Raw genomic sequence first — 22,126 nt, forward strand, 5'->3', positions numbered from 1 at the left:
TGACCTGAGGACTGATGAGCTGGGTCTCCTGGCTCCTTGGGTCTGTGCTGGCCGGGTGTGAGAGGTTCAGAGGAGAGCAGAGGCCACTGGGCAGCCTCTGCTGGGGCAGAGGCAGTAGGCAGCGGCTGCTCCTGGGGAGATTCCAGGGGTTTCCATGAAGTGCTTTGCTTAGACATGCCGGGTTCAGACCGAGGGGCCCATCGCACTGCCAGGCAGTGGAGGATGCTCGGGCAGAGGCAGCTCTTGCTCTCCCGTGCCTGTGGGACTGTGTAGTGCGGTGCCTTTCCACACACACCCCACCATGCTTGTTCTTTCTTTCCCACGCAAGGGGCATCATTAACCCGGTGGGTGGCACCAAGAATGCCCGGACAGCCCCGCTGCAGTGCGTCTCTGTGGCAGAAGGACACACCAAGCCTGTGCTCTGCCTGGATGCCACCGACGAGCTGCTTTTCACTGGGTCCAAAGGTGCGTGATGGACAGAGAGGACGGGGGGTTGCTGGCCTGCAGATGCTATGGGAGCAGGTCAGCACGGGGGAATGCGTGAATTGCCGGGCACCATGGGGATGGTTTCTCCTGGGCCTCTCTCCTGTCCTCAGCATGGAGCCTTGCCCTGCACTGCCCTGGTGCTGGGGCTGGCTGGCTCCTTTCCTCTGGCACCGTGGGTGGGGGGAGGTAATGCTCAGAAAGGGTATTGCCCCCAAGACACCATGGCCTCGGACGGACCTGCCCCCCAGCCTGACACTCTTGAGCACTTTCCTCCTCCCGCAGACCGGAGCTGCAAAATGTGGAACCTGGTGACAGGCCAAGAAATTGCGTCCCTCAAGGGTCACCCAAACAACGTGGTTTCCATCAAGTACTGCAGCCACACAGGGCTGGTGTTCACTGTGTCTGCGTCGTACATCAAAGTGTGGGACATCCGGGACTCGGCCCGGTGCATCCGCACCCTCACGTACGTGGCAGGCGGGGACCCTGGGCACTCTGGGCATCCCTGGCTTTGCAGAGGCCAGTTCCAGGACCTGCTAAGCTGGGGACGGGGCCAAGTACCAGCTGCTTTAGTGCCAGTTTGCAGCACGGCATCCTTAGGGAACAGGGAGGATGGGAAAGAGCTTGGGGTGAAGGGACCCACGGGGACCTCCTGCAGCAAAGGCTCAGGGTAAAGAGCTTTGAAGAGATTTGCAGCTACTTCTGAGGGTGGCCAAGAGAGCCAGCAGCTCCGTAGAGGAGGCATAGCGTCGTGGCTAAGTCACAGGCTCTCCAGTGTGAAATTCAAATCTTGATGAGGAGTTTGAGGACCAGAAAGGAGCATGGGACAGGCTGTAGCTGTGGGTCCTGCTGGTCTGGACCAGGGCTCAAATGTTAGGAGAGTATGTCAGGCCAGGGTTACCAGCTCGCTCCAGCATAGAGCTCCTTTCTCCATCCAGCCTCAGCTCATCTACCTTGGCCTGAAGGTGCTTCTCCCTTGGTGCAGAGGCCAAATACCTCTGCCTCCCTGTGCTGACTGCCAGCACCAGCCAGCTCTTCCTGCAGGAAGCAAAAAGGAATGGGAGGAGAGAAGAGCAGCCCTCAAATGGAAACCAGGGCAGGATGCTCCGTGTCATGCACACATCCGACATCCTTGGTTCCCTCTGCAAGCCAGGGTACTGGCCTAGGGAATAGAGGTCTTGTTGATCCCGTTGTGGCCAGAGAGACTGTGATACCTCTAGGGCCCACCTGTGCCAGCCTGGAGCCAACAGCCCCATGTGGTTCCTCAGCGGGGCCTCGGTGGCTCTGATCTCTGCTCATCCTCCCCCCTTGACCTCTCTGTCCCTTAGATCTTCTGGACAGGTCATCTCTGGGGACGCGTGTGCTGGGACCACCACCCGCACAGTCACCAGTGTGCAGGGGGAGCACCAGATCAACCAGATTGCTCTCAACCCCACTGGCACCATGCTCTACGCTGCCACTGGTAACTCCGTCCGCATCTGGGAGCTGAGCAGGTGAGGGGGTAGTACTGGGGTGGGCAGGACAGCTTATGGATGCCAAGTGGACACTGCTCAGAGGGGCCTGAAATGACTCCCCCCAGGGAAAGCAAAAGCCTTTTTAGCAATGGAAGTTGCCTGGAATAAAGACTTTCAGGACCTATGGGACCCAAGGGGTGATGAGCAGCAATGGAGCTACTTGGGGTGGGGGGTTTGTCCGTGAAGTGGGCAGAGCTTAGGCGAAGGGGAAAGACGTGGGATGAGCAGCATACCCACCCTGGTTTTGCCCTTGCCCTTCTCCCTGCTAGGTAGGCGCTGGGCTGCTGACCCCTTGCTGCAGCCTAGGCTCTTTAGCCAGATGTTGGCATGCCCCGAGGCTGCCTTCCTCCCCCGGCATCCCTAGGAAGAGGGGTGTCCCTGCTCACAGTCCCCCAATGGGAACAACCCTTACTAGGGGGCTCCAGGGCTGTGAGGGTATCTGCCTGGGAGAACCCCTTGGAGGAGCTTCAGCACCCGGGAAGGGGCTGGCTGACCCACGTTATTGAACTCAGGTTGCAGCCCATCGGGAAGCTGAGTGGTCACATCGGGCCTGTGATGTGTCTCACGGTAAACCAGACGGCGAGCAACCATGACCTGGTGGTCACAGGCTCCAAAGATCACTACGTCAAGGTACTCTCCTCCTTGGAAAGCAGAGCTCTGTGTCCCACAGGGAAGCCCAGATGTTGGCAACCCCTGAGGTCTCTTCTCTCTTCCTGAAATCTGAGCCCAGATTTCTGTTTTCACCTCTGCATGTGAGTGTTTGTGTGAGTTTTTGTGTATCTCCTCACCCCAAATCTTGTCTTTTGCTCGGTCCACAATACAAATGCACCTTTGGAGATGGATTTGCATTTCTCTCATCCCTCGGGCTCTGTGGCTGGGACTTGCATGTTATGGCTGACCCAGATTAGCAGCTCACTCTGTTCTGCTTTATTCTCCTTACTGATACAGATGCTTTGTGCCTGCTCGTTCACAGCTCCAGCACAGCAAGAGTTTGCCCCTCCCTTTTAGGTTTTTGCTGGTTTTTAGCAGGTTGAATTGGAGCTGGCACCGTGGGAGTGAAGAGGGATGGTGAGATGATGAGGGAGGCAGGATCCCACTTTCTGACAGCTACAAGCTGTTAGCTTGGCTCATGGAGGTGTGTGAAAGCTCACCATGAGTCAAATGCAGCAGAATGGGGGCTGTCTCTGGTGGCAGACCTCCCCTGATGGTGGCAGGACCCCTGGTGAGACCTCAGCCCCAAAAAAGTCTCCACTGGCCAATGCCCACTCCCGTTTCCAGCATCACTCTGAGTGCCTTGAGCCTAGAAAACGGAGGGTGATGGCCATGTTCTCCAAGAGAGGGTCACCTCTGTTTCCAGTGCCATCTGGGATGTCTCACCCACTGTTTTTCCCCCAGGTGTTTGAGATTGCTGAGGGCATGGTGGGCAATATTGGCCCCACTCACAACTTTGAGCCCCCTCACTACGACGGCATCGAGTGCCTGGCCATCCAGGGAGATATCCTCTTCAGCGGCTCCAGGGACAACGGCATAAAGAAGTGGGATCTGGAGCAGCAGGAACTTATCCAGGTCTGGAGGGGAGCATACCGCACAGGTCCTCGCAGTGATGTGGGGCAAAGGAGTATTGCTGCTGGGGGTCTGGAGGGACCTTTGTTCAGGGACCTGGTGCCAGTGTGCTGCACTGAGCTAACCAGGGAGGGCACTCCCATTCCTGGGAATCTGGCAGTGCATGTGCGAGGTGGCGCTGTACCCCTGTAAGTTTGTGCTTGTAGGGCACTCAGGATTGCCAGCTGCCCCTGGCACACAGGCATCAATTGCAGTGCTGGGTGCTGTGTTCCTCTCCGAAGACAGGATTGTTGTCTCCTGCCCAGGGGACAAACCAAGTCCTGACTTTTGAATCCATCCCCTTGGCCTCCTAACTTTGCATCACTAGCCCCATGATCCAGATCAGCCCCAGGGTGACAGTGAGGATCTGAGCGTCCCAGGTTGGGTGCATGAGGCTGCTGGTGGTGCTGCAGATAAGGTTGGTCATGATCTCCGCTCTCTGCCCGTACCTACAGCAAATCCCCAATGCCCACAAAGACTGGGTCTGTGCCCTGGCCTTCATCCCTGGCCGCCCCATGGTGCTGAGTGCCTGCCGAGGAGGCATGATCAAAGTCTGGAATGTGGACACCTTCACCCCAGTTGGGGAGATCAAAGGGCACGACAGCCCCATCAACGCCATCTGCACCAACTCAAAGCACATCTTCACCGCCTCCAGGTGAGCCCTGGGCTTTCTGCTCCCCAGAGACCCTGGGAGGTGGGAGACCCCTGGGTTGAACTGTCATCCCCGGGCCTGGGTGGCTTTGTGCTGAGTGGACAGGGAGCAGGGACGGAGGGAAGGGGGGAATCTCACAGCTGTCTAGTCCCTCCACTCCTTCATGTCATCTTGCCTACCTTAGCCTGCCCCATGACACGGCCTGCCCACTGCAGTGCCAGCAGCTATTCCCCCGGCCGTCCCACGCTCCAGTGACGCGCCGGGTTATCCCCCAAGCAGGGACCCCTCTCTCCCGGGGCTGGGCATCCTCTGCTGCTCTCGGGGAGCTCTTTGGCAGCAAGACTCTGATATCCTCTTTTCGACCATGTCCCTTTTCTCCCTTCCTTTTTCTCTGTCTCTCTCTGTCTCTCCTCCTCCCCACCTCCCATCTGTGCCACAGTGACTGCCGGGTAAAGTTATGGAATTACGTGCCTGGGCTCACCCCTTGCCTTCCACGACGCGTCCTTGCCATAAAGGGCCGTGCTACTAGTCTGCCTTGACCCTCCTGCTCTTTCTGACTCTCTTGCTCATGCACTCTTCTTCTGTCTTTTCCTTCCTTTTCTCTTTCTCTCCATCTCTTTCTCCCTTTGTCTTTCTCTCTGTTGCTTGCTTTTGCTCCTCTCTCTCTCTCTTTTTCTTTCTGTCTCTCTGGTCTGAGCTGCTTCTTCACGGTATGAAACTATTTTGCGTTTTCCCCCACTTGATAAATCTTTGCTAGAAGTGACTTGCCCCTTTGTCCCAGCCATACCCCCAAATTGTTTTGGTTTACTTTTTTTTCCTTGCCGAGTGCCCACGTCTACTGTGGCAGCTCCGTGGAAGCTGTGGCTTGCATGGATGGTGGGGTGGGAGTCAGCAGCACCCCCATACCCTGGGGAGACCAAGCACAGCAGCTCCCTGCGGTGTCACTGCTTTGACCTAGTTAGAGCTCATTCAAGGGGTGCAGGAGTCCTGTTGTCAGGGTCAGCCCTGGAGGTCACCATTTCCCTTTGTCCCCAATTGCTGCCAGTGGGGTGAGCTGGAGGCTGAGCCCCATTGGGCCTGCCTGCTCCCCAAAACGGATTGGGCAACCTCCTGCCAAAGGAAAAGAGCCTGGAAGTCTTGTGGGCTGCATGCTGCCATGGGTTGGGGTTGGGGAGCGTTCCTCCTCGCAGTGCCTCTCTGCAGCATGTCTGCGCGGCTCCTGCGGGAACCCCTGGGTCACACCGTCCCTCTCACCTTTGTTTCTCAGCGACTTGACAGTGAAGCTCTGGAGCGGGAGGAGGTTACCCACGGGGTCGAACTAGGAACTGCACAAAGACTGGAAGACATGACAGGAAGGTGAAGGTCAGAGTACCTCTCCCTTGCTATCAAGACCCTGTCATCTACAGGAGCTCAGCCCAGGGATAGGGGTTTCTTTGTACGTGACCCAACGGGGTCCCATCTGGTACTTTGAGTGCTGCCAGCTCCTGTGAGGAGGCAGCTCCGTGGGGCGCCGTCAGCTCCACCTTCCCTCCCGCTGAGGTTTCTTGATGGTTTTCCAGTGACCAGGAAATGTTTCGTCTCTCTTCTCACCCGCCCTGCTGCGACGCCTGCTGGGACTTCTGGGGGTCAGAGCTCCTTGGCTCCTACTCATAGACACCCAATTCCCTCCTGCCACCATGGGCTCATGTGGCCTCCACTGTGACATGCTTCTTCTGTCCCTGTTGGCTCTGGGGCTGGTTCCTGCAGGAGTCTTTCTCCACTCCACAGCCATGAGGACATTTGGTATCTGCTGGCCAGGACCACAGCATAGAGGGGCTGCTGCTTTGGAGATGTTACTCATGGGACAGCCTCTCTGCTGTGGGGGGTCTGCAGAAGGATTTCCAGGTAGTCCCATCATTCCCCATCCTCCATCTACCTGTCCCCAGCAATTGGAGCTGTACACCTCTGAGCTTTTTTGCCATGTCCCAGCCATGGAGGCACAGCAAACCTGGGAAAATCTCTATCAGGCAACTTCCAGACAAACCTGCTGCAGTTCCCTTTGACATTCTCCAAACCCCAGTCGTAAATTTACCTAACCCACGGCTCTCAGGCTCTTCTCCATGTGCCCACCCTGCTGCAGCGAGGAAGGGAAGGGCTGCTTAGCCCTGCTCTTGACACCTTGGCCCTCAGCAGGAGTTTTGTGGTAGGTTCCTGCAGCATGTTAACCCCCTTGAGATGGAGGAATGAAGCAAGAACAGAGGTTCCAGGGCAAAGAAGCCAAAGCTGGATTTGTCACCCCTGTGGCCCATCTTGTTTTGCCATCACTGGGAGCTGGAAGCTATAAATCCTTCCCCCAGGCTCTGCTCTCAGCCCTCTACCTGGGAGGGGGCTAGCTCAGATTTGGCGCATCGGCCCCCGTGGATCCGGGAGCCAGAGGGGGCCCAGCAAGGCATGGAGCAGCTGGAGGACGGGCCAGGATGGAGTCAGCTGTGCCAGGAGCAGGGTGAGGAAGGGGATGCACACACTGGTCTTGCACAAGTCCCCTGATTCACCCCACACTTGAAGGACAATCCTCATGATCTTGCAAAGTCCGATTTCCATGAAAGGCTGGGGGCTCCATCCAGGAGTGTTTCCCCAAGGACACAGCTTCTCCAGGCTCCATCCTCCCTCTCTCCTGTGCAAGGAGCTGGCAAGGCCCTGGTCTCACACTGGAGCTTTCCTCCACCTCTCCTGTGGCCTGTGGGCCGTCCCCTGCTCCGTCCTGCCCTGGGCCAGGCAGGGCTTGTCGCAGGATGGCTGAGGAGCCCCCGGGAGTGGTGCTTTTGCCTCACATGCCCTTTGTCACAGAAGAAGCAGCATTTGAACTCAAATTTAAGGATTTCTCCACGTGATCCCACCAGCACTGAACTGGGATCTCGGAGCCGAGGGGTTCCAGGACCTGCCCCATAAAGCACAGACTGTTTTCCCTCTGCTTTCTCCAACCATGGTGACTCACGGACCAGCCCCAGATCATTTGCCACTAGCCCTCATTAAAGCCATTCCCGGTGGAGCATGGGAATTCCTCCGCATCTTGAAAGGCAGGAGCATCTCTGTTGATTTGATGGGTTTTTTTTGCCATTTGAGGGGAAAAATCCCATCCTGCTGCCTTGCCTTGGTGGAGGGCGTGATGGCATGTGTGGGTGTGACCCTGCCCAGGACAGTGACCGGTCCCTCATGATTGTCGCCGAGCCCTGTAGAGCCCGGGACTGGTGGCTGCATCGAGGCAAGGAGCCCTCCTGCCACGGCTGGTGGAGAAGCGGTGCCAGTACCGGCAGCTCTGGGCTGTGCGCCCTGTGGGACTGGAAGGGGCAAACAAAAATGCACAGGGCACTGCAGCCTCCAGAGTAACGTACAGATGTAGGGGGGCTGGAGGAGGTGTTACCTTCCAGGCTTGTCTTGGAGAGGGCTTCCCTGCTTGTTCCTCAGCCAGTTTAACCTTTGCTTGGCTGGAGAGGGTGGTGGGGGGGATGTGTGTGTGTGTTTGTCTGGCTGTAGCCAGGTGTACCACGTGCATTGGTGTCTGCACCAAGATCTGCCAGTGCCCGACCTGAAACCTCTCGCTGCTCCCTGCTGAAGTCAGTGAAGGGACCCGCTCTTGGGGTGCTTGGGGTCAGACTTGCCTTGCCTTTTGCCACCAGTTTCTTCCTGTGTGTAGGCTGCAAGTGCCTGCTTAATTTCCCAGGGCTGAGTGGCCAATCCTGGATGATGCTGAGCGTCCACCTCACTGCTACGTCCAGCAGCATGTGGAGGGGGCTTCAAGGCTTTTGCAGCCTGCAGATGGAGGGAGCTGGGTACTGCAGCACAGCAGCAAGCGTCTGGAGAGGGGGGCTCTTTGAAGCGAGGGTTAACTGTGATCCCATAGCTCTGTGTGTGTGTGTACGTCTTAGAATCTGTGTGGGTTGGTATTTCCCATGCAGGAGAGCGTTTCTCGGGTGTTGATCTAGTTTAGCTACCTCACAGTGCGAGCTGGGTGCTGTCGTCATTGGGTTTCATTTTGGGGATGGGGTGGGGAATTTGTGTTTTTAGTTTTTTCTTCTCTTAATTATTGTTATTGTTATGGTTTTGACAGTTGAATTCGTCTTGGGGACACGTGGCCTCACCCCCACCTCGCTGCATGTCTGAGCTGCTCCTCGTGTCCCCCTCCCTGTCTCCTCCTGGGTAGCGCAGCAGGACCAGCATCCTGCTCTCCCTGTGCTCCCAGCTCTCACCTTTGCAGTGGGATCCCCAGCTGAGTCGCAACACTGAGATTTTGCTCCCCTTGCTGGTGGGATGCCTGGACTGAGGCTCAGCGTTGTTGCTGTTAGTTATTGGGTTCATTTGCAGGCTGGAAGTAGTCCCTCTTGTCCCTTTGCAGGGTGGAAAGGGTTCTCTGAAAGGCTCAGCTCAGCCTGTATTCCTGCCTCTGCTCTCGCAGATATTCTCTGTGGATGCAATAAAGGCCTTCTTGTCTGGGAAATGTTCATGCAAAGCACATTGCTGGAATGGGCTGGTCCTACTCCCCGTTTTCCAGAGCCTGCTGTAATTTGGTGGCAGCCTGGAGCAGCAGGGAACTAGTGCTGTAAAAGCCTCTGTCCAGGGTGGGGACGGTCTGTGAGAGAAGCTGATTCTCATGTGTGATGTTTGATTTTTCACCCCCAAAACGTAGTTGAATCTAGATCCTGTCCCAGGCACTGAACATAAACCAGGGTAACCCTGGAGCCCCCAGGTCATCCCCTACTCAGGGCTGGGGAGCCGACACAGGGCTGTACCCTTCTCCCCTGGCACAATGGGGTTTGGGAAGGGGCTCGCAGCTCTGAGCCGCACTGTCAGTTTGGGGGGGCAGTTTCCCCCAGACATTAAAGCACAAGGTCCCAACATGCAGATGGTCTAGCAAGGGTGGCCCCTTGGACTCTGGTCCTTCAGAGCTCAGATGGGGGCTGTGGGCTTGGGCAACCAAGGTGTAGGTGGGGCTAAGGATGATGGTGAGGGCTGTTTGCCTGCTGGAGGAAGCAGGTGAGCTATTTCATCCTTTTGCACTGTCTGAGGTGCTCCCCTGGGGCTCAGGACTTGCACTGCTGCATAGCTTAAGTCCGTTCTTGTGGTCTCTGAGCCCCTCTGCCAGCCCCTCTATTGCAGTGACAGTTTGGAGCTGCCTTTGCACCATACACCTCGTTTTGCTTCACCCTTGGGTGCCTTGGTTTGTGGCAAGGGTGTGATGATACCTGCAGTCCAGGGAGGTCCTTCCCTTCCTCAAATCGCTGGGTGACACTTTTGTTCCTGGGCCCTGACTCTTGCTCCATGGGTCTCCTCCCTCCAGCACACAGGGGCCAGCTCCAGCCTCTCTTGAGGGTGTAGTGCTGGCCCAGAGCTGAGCTTTGCACAAAAGGGCTGGAGATGACTCAGGAGCCCAAGAGCATTGGAACTCCAAACCACTGGGAGCCCACCCAGGGAGCCTGGCACTGCCCCCTCCCTGGCACCCACAGCTCTTATGGCACAAAAGGACAGGCTGGTGGTGCATCTCAGTCTGGCCAGCTGCGAGGAGCTGGAACACCAGGGTCCTGTCCCCCCCAGGTACATTGTTCCTCCCCAGCACTTCTGAGCACAGCTACTTCGGGGTCTCGGATGCTGCCTCCTGCCTTGGTGCTGCAGAACCAGTGAGTGCCCCCCAAGATGCTCTCCCAGTGCCCCTATCCCAGTCCTTCCCCTGTCCCATGCTGGACAGGGTCCAGGTACGATCCCTGCAGAGCACAGGGCTCCCACTTGCTTTTTTCAGCAAGCTCACTGGAGCTTTGCTCTGTCCTGCAGGCTGCACCCCCTCTCTGAGCCCCCTTCACCCTCCTGGGGAGAGAAGGGGATCCCTGGCCCTGGCCCCTCCAAGTGCTACATGGTGCTGAAGCTCTAACTGGGAGGGAGCCCAGCACAGCCCCGACCCCCCCAGGCCCTGTCCTGGCTTCCTGGGCCTCACCCCCAGAAAAGCACAGCCCTGCACCTTCCTCCTGCCCCCAGGGGCCTGTCCCTCACCCATAACAGCTCTGCCCCGGTACCTGCCAGCGGTTCCCTATCCTCCATGTCCTGGAACCACCCAGTACGCTCCAGTCCAGCCCTCCAGCAGGGCTCCAGCAGCTGTAGCATTGCGTCACCTGCTCCGTCACCCCTTCCCGCTGCACAAGTATCACAAATAGCAGGTGCCTTTTCTTGCTCGGAGCTGTTTTCTAGAGGCCAACTCTTGTGAAGGCTTTTTTTTCTCTGCTGGGTCATGCAGCCCAGCCCAGCGGCCTGGGTTTGTCAGAGGACAAGGTGTGTGCATATATTTTATACCTCGATGTGTTCCTGTAAATAGTGTAAGTTATTTTGGTCTCATGATGTACATGTTTTTTCAATGGCTGTGTTTGTTCCTTGCCTTTTTGTCTTCACAAATAAAATGTACTGAAATGAAGTGACAGAGCAGAGATGGCTTTGAAGAGGGGAAGAGCACAGCGGGGAACGGCCCGTCCCATCCTGACGCACCTGGCAAACGGGCTGGGGGAGAGGCTGGGTGAACTGATGCTGCTACAGCCCTTCTGGCCCTAGCATGTGTTGTGAGAACGTGAGCTGCATCCTTACAGGCACCGAGTCCTCAGGCAGACAGGGCAGATGTGATTGCACTGGGGGAAATTTAAGGGGCTGAGGTGGAGGAAGCACAGACCCAGCCGGGCTCTCCTGGTGAGGAGGAGGAGGGGAGGAAGGAGTCCAACCAGGCAGTCCCAAGCCAGAGTGGCAGCCAACCCCCGCAGAAGTCAGAGCGTCGCATCACCCTCCTGAGGCGTCCCCGGGTCCCCGAGCTGGCAGGGCTCTGGGACTGCAGAAGGGTGCTGTGGGGCAGGGGCTCGGGTGACCCCTGCCCGCGGAGGTTGCCCACAGCCCTGCCCGCTCGCACGCCCCTCAGGGCAGCCGGCTCTCCTGGGCGGGCGGACACCGGGCCCGTGCGGGAGCGGCCCGGCTGGCTGAGGGGAGCGGTGGCCTTGGGGACAGCCGGCAGGTGGCAGCCTCGGCTGCGGGACCGCGGTGCCCGGGGCTCGGCAGGGCTGGGGGCAGCGGGGCCCCCCCGGGCTGCCCAGGTGGGGATGCTGGGGTGGGGGATGCTGCTGGGGGGGGAGGCGACCCCGGCGCCAGCGCGTGGTGCCCGCTGAGCTCCCAGAGGTGACCGGTGCTGGCACCAGCCCCCCAAGACATTGGGCAGCCAACCTGCCCCAGCCGCAGGTGCTGCAGGGCGGGGAGAGGGCAGCAAGCGGTACCCCCAACTCTGCAGGCAGGGCCTCAGCCCCAGCAACCTCCACTTTCTCTTTCCCAGCCAGCCAGCACTGGTTAAACTGGTCGGACGGAGCAGCTGAGTGGGGAGCCTGCCAGCCATGGGCTGTGCCCACACTGACCACCCCGGATGCGGTTCCTCCTGGCACACACCCCGCTGCCCGCGTGGGGCACCCCACACCCTCCTGCCGCCGCAGGGTGAGAGACGGGGGGCCCCGGCCCTGGGCTCAAAACCTTGCAGTGCTCGTCCCGAGAGCAATACCAGTCCGGCCCTAACGGTGTCTCTGGAGGGCTGGTGGTGCCCAGAGCCATAGTAGTCCCCAGCACCGTGCCCTGCGTCACCCTCAGCCTCTGTCATGGCTTATCTCGGTGTGAGGCTCTGTACCCACAGCCACACCATGGTGCTGCCAGGGCAAACAGGATCTGTGGGGCAACAAATGTGGGGGTATCATGGTCCCAAATACTCCTGGTAGGGCAGGTGACATCAGTAGCATCCCCCCTCCCACCTGGGGTCCCAGCCACTCACTGCACCACAGACACCTTTTCTTGCTGGCCCTCATGTCACCAGCTCACTCCAAAGTCATGACCACCTCTTTCTCGCTGCAGCAAGATGCCAAGGCTGGGCTGGTAGCACCACATGCCATGCTCCGCACATGCCTGAAAGTGCCCTGGGAGCTCGGACCAGCAGCAAGGGGACAGCAGGGACACATCCCTGCGAGCTGCCATCTCTGGCAATGAGATTGTGGCAGCCCTCTGCCACCCATCCCCAGGCTCAAGGAGGAGTTGCCCTGAGCCCATCAGTGCTGCAGCTGCTCCTCTGCAGTGGAGTGTCCGATGGGCACCATCCAGCAACTTGCTGCTGCCCCGTGGCTCTGGGGAGGGCATGGGGACACCCCAGGAGAGGCTTATGCTCTCCCAAGCTCCTGGCACAGTGTCTAAGCATCTCCAGGGAGTGTCCCCCACTGTGATCTTCTCCCCACGGCCCATTATCGGGCCTGTGGCACATTGGTCAGGCAGATGGCCAGGAAGACCATTTCTCCAGGTCAGTAAAGCTGGAGGGTGCCTGCAGGGTATAGGGGAGGATTGCTCAGGTCCACTGGCCTCCTGGCTCCCAAACACAACGGGAAGGAAGGGGGCAGGCTGGGCCCCAGGAGGACCCAGAGGGCTCCCAGCGTGTCAGGCACACATAAGGGGCTGAGGGGTGTAACCCACTGAGGGCACCTCTCCCATCGGTGGCATAGCCCGGGTGTATGGACTGACCGTGGCACTTCCCCAGGGTCTGCTGTGGGTCTGCAGAGAAGGGAGACCTGGGAAAGGGAATGCTCCATGTGGTCCATGCCAGAAAGCCCCATCAGGCATCCAATCAGATCCCCTGGGATGGGGGAGAGCCGTGGGTGGGCTGGGCAGGGTTATGGCAGGAGACTCCTAAATGCTACATGCCCTCCCCATCATCCCTTGGCCTCTGGCCCAGGGCACGGCGCAGAGCTGTCATGTCCCACTCTGTTCCAGAGACACCTGCATTGCAGCAGTGGGTGGAAAAAGCTTCCCCAGGGGCAGGTTTCTAACCACAAGCACTGGAAGCCCAGCCGGGTGGCCAGGTCCCCGGGAACAGTGGAGCCCTGGGCTCAGCTCCTGGCTGAACGCAGGCTTAAGGCTCTGTGTCTGCCCAGCACCAGTGTTTTCCCTGGTGGTCTTGGTTTGCCCCGTGGCAGCAATGGCAGGGGCTGCTCCCGGGTGTGGGGATGTCCTGAGATGTGGTGCCGAGGAAACAAAAGGGCCTGGCAGCACCCAGCACTCGTGACTGTGCTGCGGAGGAATGAAGCTGGAGCAGGTGATCAGCTAGCGTGACCCGGTGCCTCCTGGCTGGCACGCTGGCCCTGCCTGCCCTGGGGCCACAGCACGGCACGGCAGGCCAGGGTGACGTGACAAGGGGAATGGGGCACACAGCCACCCTGCCCTTGCTGGCCTATGGGCCAAGGTAGAGCATCCATGTTTGCAACAGTCTGTCACCACCTTGTCACATGAGATGGTTTGCTGCCAGGCACCGGCTGAAGGACCTAGAGGTGGCTGTGTGATGCCAGGGTCTGCCCTGTTCACTCAGTGCCCTGGGTTTGCGCTAGCCCATGTTTGGCATGGATGTGGCTGGCTTGGCAAAGTACCAGCACTGGGCAAATGGGTGCCAAATTGTTGGCTTTGACTGGCCTGGGGCTCCTCTGCCAGCACAGGGCTAAAACCAGCATGAACATATCCAGACAGGGTGCCAGGTACCCCTGCCCAAGAGCCAGAGTGGCAAGAGCCACCAGAAGGTAATTCCTCAAATGCATCCTACAACCCTGCTTTGCCCCTTGGCATGTATCCCTGGTGAGCACACGTGTGTGCCTGTGCCAGGCGCTTGTGAAATGGCAGAAATGGGCCGTCACACCTCTGCAGCCTGTCCCAGACCTCCCCCCAGGCAAAAATCGACCCATCCTAACAGCAGCAATACTCGGGCACCTGCCTGGTCTCTGCTCCATCCCCACTGTCTCGGGTCTCTGCTCCCCGAGTCCCACTCCCAGCATCTGCCCAGCTTGGTCACTGGGTCCTTCCCACCTGTTTGGGAGAAGCTGTGCCTCTGCCAGACCGGGGAGCGACCGAGCCTGTGCTCCAAACATGGCCAAGGCACCAATGCAAGCACCCACTCGGTACGAGGGCTGGGCTCTCCTCCTGAGCAGGGGGATGCCACACGGCCAGGTGGGCGCCCAGGGCAGCGTTCCTGGCCCCTTTGCCACAGGCAGAGCCCCAGGGAGGGATGCGCAGCCCCCAGTGCCCACTCCGGGCCTGCTGGGTGTGTTTGCTTGGCAGTGGGAGGCGAGGGAACCTGCTGCTGCGAGCAAACAAACACGAGCCGGGCAAACGGCAGCGAAGAAAACACCCTGCGAAGCCGGTGTGGGTGAAACTCTGGGCACTGGCAGGGCAAGGGCTCTGACAATGATTAAACTGGCCAACCCAGATTTCCCGGCAAGGCAGTGCTGGGCTGGGACCCAGTGGTTCATATTATGCAAATCACCTGGATCTGGGAGCATGAACGTTTCGGGCTGGAATTCCCCTCGGGCCGCCAGATCGCGTTACGCCGCCCATGCTATAAAAGAGGAGACGCGGGCAGGGCTTGCCCATCGGCACCAGCCTCCCCGGGCCCATGAGCAGTGGCTAGCGGCTGGGCAGGGCGCGCTCCGTCTCCCCTCACTGCTCTCTGGATTAGCTGCTGCTCCCAGGATTGCCATCGCAGAAGGTACCAAAGCTTTTTCGTCCAGGGCCTGTTGATGTCCCCCAGCCCGGGATGGCTGCTTTGCTCCCCTCCCTGTGCATCTTCGCTCTCGCCGGGGGATGCGCTTGGTCTTTTTTCGTTCACGCCTGATCTCCCACCGCAGCTGCCAGCCCTTTTGGGGGGCCAGGAAGACAGCAGTCTGAAGGGGCCCCCCTCTGGCCCCCAGGTTTTGTCAAGTGAACAGCAAGATTTGGCTCTTCCAGGAGAGCCAGGCAGGGGCTTGGTCCCCTCCTGGCTGCAGAGTTACTGGGATGTGCTTCTTGTGACTGGTTGAGAGGACTGGAGCTGCCGGCACCAGAGTCCCTGCAGCGGGCAGCGGGGCAGCACCAGCCCAAGCATTGCTGTGCTGTGGGGCTGGGGGAGCGCTCGACGGCTGAGTGCCCTGCGACGCCCGTCCCCACGGAGGGGCTGTGCAACACCGTTCTCTGTGAGCCGCCTGCTTGCTGTTCCTTTGCGCTGGCTGCCAGTGGGGCTGGTGAGGCCAGACTGCTGGGGACGGGGCTTTTCTGCGAGCACGGTGACGCCGTGTCCCCGGTTTGCTCTGGCTCAGCCTCCCTCACTCCCAGCCCCCGGGGCGGTGGTGAGTCAGGCCCCAGCTCTGGCCGGTGGGTGCTGGGTGGGTGTTTCTGCAGAAGTGACCTGAGAGGTGATGACGGGTGGAGGGAGAGAGAGCCTGGCCTCACCCAGCCCGGTCCCGGGAGTGCTGCAAATGCTGTGGGCTTGGGTCCCCCCACCTCCACGGGGCTGGGACTCACTGTCGTCTCTCGGCACAGAGCTTGATGGCAGGATCTTGCGAGATCAGCAACATCTTCTCTAACTACATCAGCGCCATGTACCAGCCGGAGGAGGCGCAGCCAACCTTGGACATGCTGGGACACCTTGGGGACGACGGCACCCTGGGGCTGAGCCTCCCCACCAGCCAGCCCCCAGCACAGAGCACAGGTAGGACTGGGGAAGCGGTGGTGGCTGCGCAGGGGAGCCAGCAAGCCAGGCAGCCGCGAGGCAATGCAGCTGGCTTGGAAGAGCATTGCAAGGTCCTTGTCCCACTGGGGCCGGTCAACAGCTTCCACCATGCCTCGGTTTCCCCAGGGGTGTGTTGGCTAAAAGGTTGCTGTAGGAGACCCTGAGTGGCACAAAGTGTGGCTGCTTAGAGCACATGAGATGCGTATTGGGGATGAGGGAATCATTGCCCTCCTCCCCTAGCATATCCCAGGGGACGGGCTGCCAGGGCTCACCGGGAGAGCAGTTTGGAAGTACAGTCCCAGTGATGGGGGTCCCACTCTGTCGGTGGGACCATCATGGGACGGCCCCGGGGGAGGCACGGGGAACACACCAGCAGAGCAGGGCGGATCCCAGCACAGACAGGACAAATGGCACCGAAACTAACGGTGGGGGGAGCGTCAGGTCATTGCTGTCCCCCAGGACAGGAGCAGGGCAGAGCGAGGTGACCCCGGCAGCAGGCGCTAAACACCCGTTAGTCCCATAACCCTCCAAGCACAGGGCCTGCTGTGCCCCACGTGATCGCCACGGGACCAGACCTGGTGCCCAACTGTAGCCGGCAGCCCGCGCGTGGCACATAGCACTGGCACAGCTGCCCTGCCCCTGAGCCCCACTCTCCATCCCTTGCAGACAAGCCGGAGTGGTTCAGTGAGCTCCCGTACTTCTGGACCAAGGTGCAGGTGCTGGAGTGGATCAGCTACCACGTGGAGAAGAACAAGTACGACGCCAGCTCCATCGACTTCTCCTGCTGCAACATGGACGGGCACGCACTCTGCCACTGCACCAGGGACCAGATGCGCCTCATCTTCGGGCCCCTGGGGGATGAGCTCTATGACCGCCTGCACGAGATCAGTGAGTGTCCCAATGTCCCCTTCGTCCCCAGGCCTGGCGGCTCAAAGCATGAGGCTGAGACCTTCCCACCAGCCCAGGACCCCCCGCTTCCCGGGCACTGCGGAGGGCTGCCTGGGGGAGGTTGCACTGGGGAGGCTGCGCAGGGGGACGTGGGGGCACAGACCAGAGTCCAGGCAGGGCTGGGCTCAGCTCCCAGTATGCACCATTTCCCTCCATACCGAATAGGCATTGCTAATCCCAGTCCCCCCACCCCTGCAGCCTCTGACGAGCTGAACTGGATCATTGACTTACTGGAAAAAGAGGATGCGACTTCCCAAGAGACCTTCCTGGACTCCAGCCACCTGGGTAAGAGAGGGGCCCTGGCCAAGCCTGTTCCCCAGGGACCACGTGCTGATGTAGGCAGGGCTAACCCCTTCTTCCTTTCTCTGCCCCTTCCAGAGCTGGGAAATCCCTGTGCCAAGGACTCCCTGGAGGACATGAAGCCCACAAACCCTTTCCTATCCACAGACTTCACCTGCTTGCCTGGTGCCATGTCCCCAGGCAGCTCCGATGTCTCAGGTCAGTGTTTCGCCCAGCGAAGCAAAGTCCTCCCTTTGCTTGCGCTGATCTGGGAGATCAGTGGGGAACTGCCCCACTGCCAAGGGTGGGTTTGGGTCTTGCACGAGGCTGCCTGCAGGGGCTTGGGGCAGGGGGGAGAAGCCAGGGGGAAGCATCTCCAAATGCCAGCAGCTGGTGGTCTGAGCCCCATCTCTTTGCCTCTCAGGGCCTGTGATGTCCCACAGCCCCAACTCCCAGGACTCCGGTGGAAGTGACCTCGACCTCGACCCCACGGAAGCAAAGCTCTTCCCTGATGGTGAGTTGTTTGCTTCCCACCAGGAGCTGGGAGAGAAGAGCTTGCTCCCGGGCACTTCCAGCAGCTGCAGAGCACATCCCATCTGGCAGTGATTTAGGGACAACACCTAAACATCCATCCTCACACTGGGAAGGAGGAATGGGGCTGGTTTTCTGTGCGCCCTGGGTCTGTTTCTCTCCATTGAGCATGGTGATGGTGCAAGCTCTGGGGCAGAGCTGGGATAGCCAGGGCAGCAGTGAGCATGGTGGGAAGAGGTAGGTGGTGGCAGCTGGGTGAAGGCTGCAGCCAGAGATCCTGAGCACTGAAAGCTGTGTTCAATATTGATCCCAGCAGGGAATACCAGGGTTGCAAGGAAGCAGCAAGGTTTGGGGAAAGAACAGCATGCTGCCCTAAGCATGGTGGCATGGATGAGGGTGGGACGAGGCTGGAGGGAATGGGGAGACCTTGCTCTCAGGGGGGTGGTTCCCTGGTACCTGGGCCTGAAAAGAGGGTGCAGCCCCTGATCTCTCCCTCCACCCCCAACCAGCTCTCCCCTGTGCTTCTGGTCCTGAGGAGGACATCTCTGTGCCCAGGGAGAAGGAGCTGCAACCCAGCAGGCTCTGCACAGCATAACGTATCCCCTTGTCTGTGTGCACAGATGTCTTTGCAGGGAGCAAGAAAGGGGACAGCAAACATGGCAAGCGGAAACGGGGACGGCCCCGAAAACTCAGCAAGGAGAGCAGAGACTGCCTGGAGAGCCGGAAGAGCAAGCACTGTACGTGGACCCTCCAGCCCGGGAGCTTAGATTGCCTCCCCAAGCTTGGCTCCGTGGCGGGTAGATGGGAGGAAGGGCCATGTCCGCTGGCCGTGCCCCTTGGCAGGGGGGGTTAGGGAGATCCAAAGTGCAGGGACCCGCAGGATCTTCCCCCCTCTACAGCTTGCTCTCCTCTTCCAGCCCCAAGAGGTACCCACCTGTGGGAGTTCATCCGGGACATCCTGATCCACCCCGAGCTGAACGAGGGGCTGATGAAGTGGGAGGACCGGCGGGAGGGCGTCTTCAAGTTCCTGCGCTCGGAAGCGGTGGCTCAGCTCTGGGGCCAGAAGAAGAAAAACAGCAGCATGACCTACGAGAAGCTGAGCAGAGCCATGCGGTGAGTGCCCTCCCCTGTCCCCGGGGGGGATGTGCCCCACAGGGCTGGGTCAGACCCACCAGGGCTCAGCCTTGATCCCCCACAGCAGCTCCCCAGCACGCGGGGCTGCATCCAGAGCCCTGATTCCACCTCCATCTCCTCCAGATATTACTACAAACGAGAGATCCTGGAGAGAGTTGATGGGCGACGTCTGGTGTACAAGTTTGGGAAGAACTCCAGTGGCTGGAAGGAGGAGGAGGTGCTCAACAGGAACAAGGAGCTGTAGGAGTCCTGGATGAGCCGGGGTCTGGCAAGCCCCTCGGGGCCAGCCCCGGGCTGGGCTCCTTGGCAGGAAACTTCACCTGCAGCTGTATCTGGAAGCTGCTGCCCCGTGCAGCGTGTGAAACTCCGACCCTTGCATGGGCATGCTCATGTGTGCTGGTGACTGCTGGCACTGAGGTGTTTAAAGCTAATATTTTGGCTCCAGTAGGTTATTGTAAACCGTATTTCCCTCGCTGGATTTGTACCTTCAACTGGAGTTGCAGTGACTTTGGCTGTTTCAAAGCCTGGACAAACGCAAAGGGGAAGAGAAATTTGAGTGGCAGCTGGCACTGCAGTAAGAGGCCAGCAGGTCTCCTGCTGTCCCCCAGGCAGAGGGGCAGCACCACCGTCTCACCTGTGATCAGACAGACCTTGTCCCAGCTATGAGGTCCTCCCTCATCACTGCTCGTGCTGCGCTGAAGTGCCCTGTTTGCTCCGCGTGGGATGGGTGAGGCCCCCCTGTGCAGCAGCTTCTCAGTGTGGCACCTGCTGAGAGAAGATGGGAACATTGTGGAGCTTCACCTGGCCCTGGAGAGCCTGCAGTGGGGAGAGGACTTGGGACAGCAGGGCCACTCTGCATTTCCAGCCCGGCTGCCTGTATCTAGCAACAGGCCTTTTCCCCAAAAGTAGCTTCTAATTTATGTAAGACCAAAAAAAAGCACAAAATGAATGAACAGATATATTTTTTCATGAGTAGATGTTCCCGTGTGAGAATGTGCACTGTAGGGCACACACGTGTCTTGTGGCAGGTGGTGATGCTCAGCTGGACTGAAGCGATGTCACGGGGGCACAGACTGGCTCTGTGTCAGCCACAGGAGGGGGATGCCAGCCCAGCCAAGCACCCAGCAGGTGCATGTGGAGTCCTCCTTTTCAAATGGGAACGTAAGAGGAATAAATTTTTGTTTGGTTGGGTTTTTTTGTACTTCCCTGTCATTTTGCTTGTTTTTCTTAAAGACATGGTGGGGACCAGACTTACGTTACCTGGGATGTCCCATTGCATCAACCCCATCTGCCACCATCCCTCCTGCCTGCTGTGGCCTGGTCTTGCCTGGTCATCCTGGCACAGGGTCACAGGTGAGGTGGGCTCTTGTCCCTAGCTGGTGGGAGTGAGATCTGGAGGCCTTGTCTCAAAGCCAGCCATGCAGGGGCATCTTACACCCCAAATCTTGGCCCTTCTGAGGACCCTCCAGAAATTCAGCCCTGGCACTTGCTTTTGCAAGAGGGCTTTCCCAAAGCACCGGCTCCAAGCCAGAGTTTGCCAGTTGCAGGCTGCTGGGAAGCGAATGCCTGGGTGGTCTGGTGTGGGGGGTGTCTCTCTCAGCTCCCTCTGCATTAAGGTCCCCAGCCTGGCTGGGGGTCACGGACTGTGGGAGGACCTCCAGCCCCTCTCTGGCCACTCCTTTCTTCTGAGAGATGTGAAGGGACAACAAGCAGCAGCACAGGCACTGCAATATGTTTAAGGCTTGCTCATCTTCCAGTCCGGCTATTTGGGAGCCTCTCCTAGGACCGGGGTGCCTCTCAAGTACCACATCTTCAGGAGGGGAGACCACTAAGGCCTGGCAGTGTGGCTGGACAGCCCAAACACATCATCTGTCCCTTCTTGCTCAATGGCAACACCAGCCTTCCCCAGCTACCCCAGCCATGAGGAGGCAGGGAGGGTGCCCCCGGAGTTCTGGGAGGATGTCTCTGACCCACAGAACATGTCTGCGGGGCAGCAAGAAGGAATTTATGGGGTTGGAGGCCAAGCAGGCTCTCAGATATGTTTCTACCACGAGCTTGGCAAACAGCGGTCCATGCATCGCTCCCGGTTGGCGTGAATTGCCTGCATTTCATGAGTCCTTCTGAATACTGCTGGGCACCAGGGGGTCTTGTTGCCACCCTAACCTCTTGCTGGTGTACAGGACCCTGCTGAATGTGGGCATGCAGGGGATAGCACTGCACAGTTTCTGTTCACCCTCAAGGGGAAAGTCTGTGGGACCCCTCCTCTGAGCTTGGAGCTTGACCAGGTCTGGGACGCCCAGGCAAAAGCAATGCCACATCCTTCTGAATGGTTTCAGCCAGTGCCTGGAGTGACTAAGGAGGGGAGCCAGCCCACCAGTGGTGGGGTCAGGGGCGTTTTTGGGATGCCCCTAGACAGTAAGTGTGCGTTTCAAAGCCTGAGATGCCTTTTTAGCAGGAGGATCCAGCCATTGTTCCCTGGTTGCCCTTCATTATTGCCAGAGACATGGTGCGACTGGGATGTCTGGTCTCCTGCGGCCATGCCATGCCATGCCATGCCCAACCTTGCAATTCAGCAAGACATAAGAGGGAGTCTGCAGTCATGCAAAATCCCGGGGATAACAAAATCATACAGAAGACCTCCATCCCTTGCCTTATAGTGTGCTGGGCTGAAGTTGTACTGCTCCCAGATCCACAAGCTGAGATGAGGCCATCAGGGTTGCCCTGTGGTGCAAGAAGAGGTCCCAGTCCCTGGGTGTGAACCGGGAGCCAGTCCATGGTCTGGGCTGCAGCCAGACCTTTGTCACGTTCCTTGCGTAACCTTCCCCAGGGAACAGGTTTTCCCAGCTGGCGTCTGCTGGCTCCAGCGAGTGGAGGGTGCTCCAGGCCCATCCCTGACCTCCTGGAGCTGCCACAAGGAGCAGGCTGGACAGGGTGGCAGGAGGGACAATGCCGAGATGCTCGGGTTGACCACACAAGCGGCATGTGTGGGAGGGGGCCAGAATGGTGCTTGGTGGCAATCAGCGTGTCCAGGGAGGGGACACAGCGAGCAGGGCAAGCCCAGCCCCAGGCCAGGTCTCGCAGGAGCCGTCTGTGCTCCTGGCTGCTGTCCCTCCGAGTTTGGGGTTGTAGGCGAGGTGTTTATTCTCCATCAATAGATAACCCTGGCAGGTTGGCAGGGAGAAGGCAGCACTTTGTCACGCAGCCTGTTGCCCTGCCAAGCGCACCTTGTTTGCTCAAGCAGTTTCATTTCTTTCCCGCTGCGGTTTGTGTTACCTAACTGGCTTAGGACAATGTTTAACCAGCTCTGGCAGCAGCAGGGAACCTGTCTGCCTCGCCTCCCGTGCCCCCAGTGTCCCCACTGCCATCGCCAAGTGGGGGGCACGCTGGTCAAGAGGCTTGGGGCAGAGGCAGGGGGTCCGTAGACCCCTCAAC

General features: G+C 59.1%; 2 protein-coding genes across 2 annotated transcripts in view; both read left to right on the forward strand.

The window, feature by feature from the left end:
• The window catches only part of KIF21B (kinesin family member 21B), a 40,867-nt gene extending 33,143 nt beyond the window's left edge, over positions 1–7,724 (forward strand). The window contains exons 29-35 of the mRNA XM_075174481.1: positions 329–465; positions 769–949; positions 1,812–1,976; positions 2,510–2,627; positions 3,393–3,563; positions 4,055–4,254; positions 5,519–7,724. Coding sequence (XP_075030582.1) covers positions 329–465; positions 769–949; positions 1,812–1,976; positions 2,510–2,627; positions 3,393–3,563; positions 4,055–4,254; positions 5,519–5,573 — 1,027 coding nt within the window. The 3' untranslated portion in view covers positions 5,574–7,724. The remainder of the gene's footprint in view (positions 1–328; positions 466–768; positions 950–1,811; positions 1,977–2,509; positions 2,628–3,392; positions 3,564–4,054; positions 4,255–5,518) is intronic.
• Positions 7,725–15,618: 7,894 nt separating this feature from the next.
• Positions 15,619–19,014, forward strand: ELF3 (E74 like ETS transcription factor 3). Its single transcript, XM_075174060.1, has 8 exons — positions 15,619–15,781; positions 16,469–16,690; positions 16,949–17,035; positions 17,129–17,248; positions 17,454–17,543; positions 18,181–18,297; positions 18,478–18,673; positions 18,818–19,014. The coding sequence occupies exons 1-8, from the start codon at positions 15,619–15,621 to the stop codon at positions 18,936–18,938; spliced, it is 1,116 nt and encodes a 371-aa protein (XP_075030161.1). The 3' UTR covers positions 18,939–19,014.
• The last annotated feature ends 3,112 nt before the right edge of the window (positions 19,015–22,126 follow it).

The sequence above is a fragment of the Calonectris borealis genome, chromosome 26, assembly GCF_964195595.1.
Source record: "Calonectris borealis chromosome 26, bCalBor7.hap1.2, whole genome shotgun sequence".
Taxonomy (NCBI): domain Eukaryota; kingdom Metazoa; phylum Chordata; class Aves; order Procellariiformes; family Procellariidae; genus Calonectris; species Calonectris borealis.

Coding starts and splice junctions, on each gene's coding strand:
- ELF3 (XM_075174060.1), top strand. CDS start 15,619: ATGGCAGGATCTTGCGAGATCAGCAACATCTTCTCTAACTACATCAGC. Junction 15,782..16,468: donor GCCCCCAGCACAGAGCACAG/GTAGGACTGGGG, acceptor CATCCCTTGCAG/ACAAGCCGGAGTGGTTCAGT. Junction 18,674..18,817: donor AAGCTGAGCAGAGCCATGCG/GTGAGTGCCCTC, acceptor CATCTCCTCCAG/ATATTACTACAAACGAGAGA.